Source organism: Buteo buteo, chromosome 10, assembly GCF_964188355.1.
Source record: "Buteo buteo chromosome 10, bButBut1.hap1.1, whole genome shotgun sequence".
Taxonomy (NCBI): domain Eukaryota; kingdom Metazoa; phylum Chordata; class Aves; order Accipitriformes; family Accipitridae; genus Buteo; species Buteo buteo.
In genome coordinates, this window is record NC_134180.1 from 38,804,342 (window position 1) to 38,812,525 (window position 8,184).

General features: G+C 51.1%; 1 protein-coding gene across 1 annotated transcript; it reads left to right on the plus strand.

The window, feature by feature from the left end:
• The first annotated feature begins 102 nt into the window (after nucleotides 1-102).
• On the plus strand, nucleotides 103-4,447 carry MRPL37 (mitochondrial ribosomal protein L37). Its single transcript, XM_075037155.1, has 7 exons — nucleotides 103-538; nucleotides 879-1,062; nucleotides 1,617-1,732; nucleotides 2,272-2,457; nucleotides 2,757-2,914; nucleotides 3,442-3,645; nucleotides 4,229-4,447. The coding sequence occupies exons 1-7, from the start codon at nucleotides 154-156 to the stop codon at nucleotides 4,304-4,306; spliced, it is 1,311 nt and encodes a 436-aa protein (XP_074893256.1). The 5' UTR covers nucleotides 103-153; the 3' UTR covers nucleotides 4,307-4,447.
• Nucleotides 4,448-8,184: the final 3,737 nt, after the last annotated feature.

The window sequence follows — 8,184 nt, forward strand, 5'->3', positions numbered from 1 at the left end:
GCCGTCAGTCACCCGGGAGAGGGGAATGGTGGTGGTAGTGGCGGGGGGGGGGGGGAGTGAGCACGCCCGCCGCGCTCCCGCCGTGCTGCGCGCGCCAAGATGGCGGCGGGCGGGCGCTGAGGCGGCGGCGGCGGAGGAGGAGGAGGAGGGAGGATGGCGGCGGCGGGGCAGCCGATGGCGCTGAGGCGGGCGGCGGCGCGGGTCCGCGGCATCCTCACCCGCGGCATCCTCACCCGCGCCGCGCCGCCTCGTCACCGCGGGCCGCTGCCGCGTACGCCCTGGACCACCCGCGGGCCGCCGCCCGAGGAGCTGGCCCGGCTGGTAGAGCGGCGGCCGGTGCGGGAGCAGGTGGAGCTGGACACCATCACGTACGCCGGGCGGCAGCACTTCATGCCCGGCCTGGCCCGGCCCAGCTTCCCGCCCTGGGACCGCGGCTGGCACGACCCCTGGCACTCGCCGGGGCCGCGCTACGAGGAGATGCCGCTCTACAAGGAGCGCGGCTGCTACATCTGCCACCAACGCGTCCGCATGCTGGAAGGTACCGGCCCTCCTGGCCCTGCCTTCGGCCCTCCTGGCCCTGCCTTCGGCCCTCCTGGCCCTGCCTTCGGCCCTCCTGGCCTTCCTCGGCCCTTCTGGCCCTCCTCGGTGCCGGCCACCCTCTCTCTGTCGTCCCCCCCCAGCCCTGCCCCACAGCACGTTCAAGCACTCGCCCTTCACCGCCAGCCGAGGTTTCTCCTCACATAGTGCAAAAAAAAAAAAAAAAAACCCACAGACGGCGAAGAGCCTGCCCTGCCTCGTGAGCGAACTGTGCGGTCGGCCCCATCGCCAGCCCGCCCGGCTGTCTCGGTAATACATGTTTTCTTGGTTTGTGTTTCAAGGAGTTCGGCAAGCGCAGTGGCTGACCAAGACGAAGCTGGTGGAAGGTTTGCCTCCGTCAGTGCTGAGCATCGTTGACGACCGGGCTCACCAGCTCGAGGACTACGAGGAGAGGGTAAAGCGTGTGATCTCACACGCGCGGCTCTGGGACACGACAGAAGCTATTCCCAAGAGAGAACATTATTGGTAAGTCCTTGGTCGTAGGGAAAAATCTTTCTGCTGCGTGGTTATGGCTTTGGCGTAAGCCAGTCATCAAGCAGGTAACTTAAGAACCAGAGTTTTTAACGCAACAAGGAAAATCCATCTGTAGATCTGCTGTTGAGAGATTCACTTACTGTGCAAAACCGTTTGACCCTTTGTATCAGGTTGTCAACTTGTACAACAAACAACAACAACCAAACAAAAACCCCCCAATTCTGAATACTGATAGTAGTGACAATGTAAACACATACTCAAAGGTTCTTTCAGGCCAAGGCCTGTGTTTCAGCTTGAGATCTACTTCTAGCTGATGCAGAATGTCAGTATTTTAAATAACTAATGGTAAGCATTACCTCTGCCAGCTAGGAACAAGACTGGTGTGTTGGATATTATTCTGAAATCTGTGTTAACTGTTCGGCAGTGTTAAGCTATTATATGTTTTACATACAGTAATGCTACAGCATTCATGTCCCAGAAGCATCTGCCTGCCATTATGATCACATTTTTTTACATAACTTATTTTTTTTTTTCTCATTCTAAAGCCCAGTACTGTTTGAAGACTTGATACATTTATGTCGGTTAATGTCTGTGAAGTATCCTTCTCTGACTAAAAGAATGTTGGCTAGAAACTACAAGATAGCAGCTACGTGGGAAAGAGGTTAGTTGCTGCTATGGTGGAAGCATTTAGCTCTTCTCATTAATATAAGAGGGTAATAAAATATAAGAGGGGTAATAAAGCTGCTAGCTTTAAGGCTGAGGACTTGGAGAAAATGAAACATTTTCTGGAACCAAGTAATTCTTTCATGTTTAAATAGTGCTGTAAGCATGGGCAGCCTTGGATGATGGCAGGATACTTGCCCTGAGGAGATTATTAGGGTGTTAGACAATATCGTCAAGATGGCGGGAGAAGAGAACCACCGTCTTAGAACTGATTGATTATTTTTTTGTGTCCAAAGTCTGTACTGTTGTTTTTCGAAGTGTGTTTAGTTAAGAAACTAACACCAGCAATAAAGGTTGGTATTTAAGAAGAAGAACCTACAGCTGAGCTACTATTTACGATGAGTTTGGAGGTGAGGGGGAGAGAGTGAACCTTGCAGAACAATGACTTGCTAGAATGCTGCTGCCCAAAAGGAAGCGTACCTCTTTCCCTAATCTTACTTCAGCAATGTTTGAATGTAGCCTAATTTCCCTCCCCAGAATCCATTCTCCTTCAGGTCCGTGGCCTGAATGGAATACTTATGAACTCTGTGGCCCCAATACCACCAGTAGCCTCCAAGGAGGAGATACTGGCCACTGAAGAACATGTTCTGGAGACCTTCTATCCCATCTCTCCTACAATTGATCTTCAGGAAGTGAATGTGTACCAAGAGCTCAACAGTACAGGTAAATCTAGCCATTAATAATTGTCTGTCAAACGAAGTGTTCAGGTTAACCTGGAGTCCTTGCCCTTCTGTGAGACAGCTGTGGTAGGGAGTGTATGGGAATGAGGGGACAGAGGAGCCGGGCACAGGGTGTGCAGTGCAAGTACTCCAGACCTGTGGCAAGTATATCGTGGCCTAAGCAGGACTGTGGAGAACTTAAATCCCGGCACATTACTTTAACAGTTCCTGAAGATAAGGGAGAAAACGTTGGCTGTGTAGTTCCTTACTGAGCAATTTCTGACATGATTATCTGCCATTTAGGTTTTCGAGATGGTTATCCGTACTCTCATCCTCACACTCTGTTCTTCCTGGAATCGGCCAACATTCGTCCTAACAGGTTCAGACCAGAACAACTTCGTGCTAAAATGCTGATGTTTGCTTTTGGCAATGCGCTGGCAAAGGCTAAGGTGCTGTATGGGGTAGGTTTCGGAGACTGCTGCTGACTTGCTAGGCCTTTGTTGTCTCTCTGGCGCTGCAGCTAGTGGAAAGAGTCGTGAAATTCCATTGCTGTGGCCTGTTAGAGTAGTTTTCAAATCTGAGCTTCCCAGTCCAGGGGTCTGTCTAACTGTAACCTTCAGCTATGGTTACCGATGTCTGCTGGTCCAGAAAACCATCACTCAGCAATGAGCGTGTTCGTGATGTAACACGCATTGGAGTGGTAACGGGTAGGAACAAGGGAGTAGGTTCAGCTGCAAAACTCTTAACCCATCCCACAGCTCAGTATGTAAATTGATACTTCATTGCTGGCTGAAGGAGAAATTCTAATTAAAATACAAAATCTACATTCAAAACTTGTTTGACTAGAGTAATTTTCTGGGCAAGGTAACAATACATTTATTAAAATGTTGGCTTTAAACCAAGTAGAAGATGCAGCATCAGCAAGTACTCATACAATTTCTGTGGTCACTGGCTTTTTAAATGTTCTTCCCCCCACCTTCTTTCCTAGAATGATCCCAAGGTTTTGGAGCAGCCAATAGTGGTGCAAAGCGTTGGCACAGATGGCCAGCTCTTCCAGTTCATGGTGTTCCAGTTAAATACAACAGACCTTGTCTCTGGTGATGGCATAAAAAATCTAGTCTGGATTGACTCCGATCAGGAGCTGTATGAAAAAGCCCAGTGTATTTCAGAAGTCAAGAAGAGAGTTGTTACGGTAAGCAAAACTTGGGAAACGGTCCTGGAAATAGTACCCTTTCACCTCTGTTGGAGGTTTGGCAGCTGGCGTAGAGCTGCAGTGCGGGTTTTAAACCAGCTGAAGGGACCTGACACAGGCGCTGGCCTCGTTCTTACTCAAGCAGGTGTTACTGACAGGGAGTATTTGTAGTGCTGATGTACCGCATAGCGTGCAAGCCACATGCCAAGCTTAATACGAACTCCTACATAAAGATATACCCATCTGTAATCTACCATCTCATAATATGCTTGTTTAAAAATCAGCTCGTGCTCTGATGAAGGAATTGCTTACATGCAACTGTCAGCTTCGCTGTAGAGTAAATAGAGCACAGTGCTGTCAGCCCTGGTTACGCTGGGAGGGCGTCTCGGTTTGATGGGCAAAGGGTTTATGCTGTTTGAGGCTTATACCAGTCGAAGTACCCACAGACAAACCCGTCTGGGGAGGCAGAGCGCAATTTGGAAGCTACCACGTCTGAAGTCTTATTCAAGTGTATTTAAAGCCGTTGTTTGTCTGCATTAATCACTTCACTGCAAACTGAGCATCCATGTCTTTTTCTCTGCAGAAGCCCGCTGGAATATATGGCTTTCAGCCAGACACATTCAAGAAGTTTCTGGCACTGTATCTGCATGGAACTGTGTGAAATTCAGCTCAAATGAAAATACTTCACCAACTGTACCTGCTGCTTCTCTTTGCCAGAACCATCACATAATTAAAGAAAGGTGGATTAATTTACTTTCAAAAATAAATTATATTGTTACTGAAAGTAAAAATTTTTTTTAAACTAAATTGTGCATGAAGAAACTCTTTCATTTTAGGGGCTCACCTCTGGATTCGGGTTAGAGAGAGTCATCAAATGCATCCTCCTGCACTCTTCCACCGTTGCCTAGAAAGAACATAAGCCAGTCATTATTCCTCTGCGCAGGTTCTGCTCTCAGTGTGCTTTTGCACAGAGCTAGACTCAAACCTATTTTCCGAGGTTGCTTTGAGTACCTCTGAATGCAGTGTATGTGGAAGAGACTTACAAAGCTTCAAGGGGGGAGCCTGAGACATGAGCCTTTTTCATTCTGCCTGGCTTTTACTTTGTTTTACTCCTGGCTGCTTTGGGATGTGTCGTGCTGCCCTGCGCTTAGTTCCCAAAGCACTTAATCGGTGAGATTGCTTTGTTGGATCTATAGAACCGCAGTTCTTTTATCCCCCAATCCTGGATGAAGAGACCTATCCATTTTGGGAAAGTGGTGTAGAATGTAGCGTGAAACTTTGGTGCCTGGTAGCTGGTATACGCTGCTAAAAATACAAAGGAAGAATTTCTTCCTGCCACACAGAGTTAACTGAGCAGGAAGCGTATTCTTTTTAAGATGGGGGGATTAGTGTGGTTTTTGTAAAATGAAAGCTAAATTAGCTCCAACCAAATGTAGAATGTTTTGCAGTTCTGCACTGATATCCTCCAGCACATGGGAAGGAATAGGACAGCCTGCGCTATTTTACGGTGTGGAAGAGCTAATTTCCAAGAAATTGATCTCACCTTAGTGTCTTGTGTCAGAGACTGGTCTGTGCTTTGTGATCTTCTCTGACCATCTGGATGAACACCCCAGTTGTGTGTTCCAGTCCAACAGACAGCTCTACTCTGCAGCTTTCAGAAAACAGATTTTCACTAGTCAAATTTGAGATCAACAGTTGCACCCAGTAAATTGGGATGCATCGGCTTGTAAGTTAAATTAACAAATCCCTCAATAGTTAGGAGAAAATGCTTGAAAGAGAAGTAATCCAGTAAGTGTTGCATTGATCTAAATCATGTTTATTCTGCCTGCTCAAGGGATGCCTAATTCAGCTGATCGATTTTAAATCTGCTCAGATCTGTAATTTGCACCAGTTATTTAGGAATATATTTGAATCCACTCATGCTGTGTGGAGACTGGTAGGTGTTTCTTTCTCGGCTGTTGGCTCTCTGCTATGTCACACGGACCCTGCTGAACGGCTCTAGGCAACGGCCCTTGGACTATTGACATCCCCTCACCCTTCCAGCTTTGGGTCATTACCGTCTTAAGGAGGAAACCCTGCAGGGCAGCCAGCCGCTGCCGTGTTAACGTTCCGGAGCAGAGCGGTTTCACTAAGGAAGCGTGGTAGAAGAGTGGCTGTGGTGGAGAGGGGGCGTGGAGGAATGAAACGCCTCGCATGCTTCCAGTAGATGTGGGAATCTGTGAAGATGGTCTACATGGGACAGAGCCAAAGTCTCTTTAGATGCTTTTACCTCTCAGCAAAGACATCTCTATTAGGACAGGCAGTAGAAGAGAAGCTAAGTGAAGCTGGAGTCCCATTGTCTCCAAGACTGAGCAGAGACAAAGCATGAACGCAGGGAGAGATGGGCAAAGGCAGAACAAAGGCAATTTTGAAAAATGGCAGAAGCAGTAAGACATGGGATAGTCAGCAGGGGAATGAGGCTTTGGCAGGTTAAAAGAGGCATCAGGAAGCCACTTGAGGTGAGGGGACCATAGCCAAGCGTGCAAGACCGTGTCCCTGGTTTGCTCGGGGCACGGCTGATCTCGCCTGCGGTGAGGGGGGGAGCAGTACTCACAGTGTTGCCGAAAGGAGCAGCTGATCCCCGTGCTGGGTAAGCTCCTCTGAGGTCCAGGAGGGGAACTCAAGGGGGGGCAGAACAGGGCTCCCAGCTTGGCACCTGGGACGGACGCTGGGGTTTGTCCGTCGTGGTGCAGGTACGAGGTCCGTGAACCAGGCAGCCCCTGCAGAGCGGCCCCCGCGCCGCGGACAGCCCAGCACCCGTGTGCGGTGTCCCGCTGGTCTTCCCAAGCAGCCTGCATGTGGTTCGGCTCACCCGCTCGTTCCTCCAGTGTGACTCGCTGGAATTGGCCCAGCTGAGGGAGGTGGGACCGAAAGCAGGACGATGGGTCACAGAGGCACATCTGGTTTGGCATCAATAAGTTATAAAGGCTTGTCAGCAGATGAATGGCATTACCTCAGCACGGACCAAGAGCCAGGCATTAACTTTTAATGAACGGCAGCCGGGGAAGCAGAACATGCGAGAACGGGGTGGCTGGAGTCCGAGATGAAGACCTGGCAGTGCCCGGCTGCCAGGAGAGGAGCTCTGCAGCCACCGGTGCAGGATCTGGCCCCCAGCCCGCCCTGGGGATGATGCACTATGTGCCGTCTGGGCTCCGCCGCTCCACGCGACCTTCCCCTGAACCACTCCCTGTGCAAAATCCCACTCCACGGGCTGCACCCGTTGTGCCAGCAAGTACAGGCTGTGCTCCGACCGGAGCCCCTGGTTGTTCAGAACCTCCTCCCACGTTTAATTTAATGAAGACTAATGGGGGAGACAATTATCCCTGAGGTTGGGCTCAGGAGATGTTTAGGCTCAGGAGATGTTTAGAGGAGGGAAGCTGGCAGTTTCTCATGGGGGTGTGTAGTAAAACTAGCTCGTAACCCCACAAGAACCAACGGGAAGGGCTTTTCTACGCCCCGCAATGCTGCCTCTTGCTCGGGGCAGCCGAGCAGGGCCTGGATGGGCAGCGTGGGCAGGGATGGCCCCAGGGAGCCTCATCAGCATCACCTAATTACCCTTGGGGCTCGCGTTTCCAAACGATGGACAACGCTTGCGCGCTACTTTCTGCAAAGCACGGAGGGACGTGACTGCCTGGACCAAAAACCGCGTTGGGGACCAAAACCCGCACGAGGATGTCTGTGGCATTAACCTGGGGGCAAACCTGCACAGGTAGCAAAGGGTGTAAGCACACACCGCTCCTTGGCCCCGCCGTTAATTACACGCTAACGGGCTCTGCAGGCGCGACGATTTTTCTGGGTGGTTCCCAAAACCCAGCAGACATCCAACGCATCGGCCCCTCGCCCTTCTGCTCCCGGAGCATCCGTGATCGCACGGCGCTCGCTCCTGGAATTGGAGCGGCGACGTGGCTGCGGGTGCCGGTGCCGGGTGGGAGCATCCCACGGGACCAGCAGAGCTCCAGGATGGCTCGCGGCCCCCTCTTGAACGTTCCTGCAAGGAGGGAGAGGAGCTGCAGAATCGCAGCCAGCCGTATCCTGCCCCAACTAGTCAAAGGCAGAGAACAAGTCTCAGACAGCAGCTCCCGGGAGCGTTTCAAGCACCATCTAAAGACCTAAAAACCCCCAATTTCTCCCCAAATGCCTCTGAAGCTGCCCGGCGGCGAGGCAGGTCAGCCTCGCCCGAGTTTCTCCATCTCCAGCAGTCGGTGCGGAGCCCGGAGCTGAGTTTGATCCTGCAACGGTGCAGGCACCCATCCTGCCCTGCAGCCAGCTCTTGCTCGAGAAAGAAGTCAGTAGACCCCTTTGCAAAGCTATATATTTTTTTTTAATTTTTTTTTGAAGGTGCCACTTGTGTCCCTTCCTGAAAAAACAAGGAAGGATCGTTAAACCAAACCTCTCCCAGGTCCTGCACTGCAGCCAAATCCCTGGCCACCTTCCCAGCCTCAGCCAGACTCCCCCCCACCAAACGCCGACCACCTCTCAGCTCTGCATCTCCCCCGCTCC

Coding starts and splice junctions, on each gene's coding strand:
- MRPL37 (XM_075037155.1), top strand. CDS start 154: ATGGCGGCGGCGGGGCAGCCGATGGCGCTGAGGCGGGCGGCGGCGCGG. Junction 539..878: donor ACGCGTCCGCATGCTGGAAG/GTACCGGCCCTC, acceptor TTGTGTTTCAAG/GAGTTCGGCAAGCGCAGTGG. Junction 3,646..4,228: donor TCAAGAAGAGAGTTGTTACG/GTAAGCAAAACT, acceptor TTTTCTCTGCAG/AAGCCCGCTGGAATATATGG.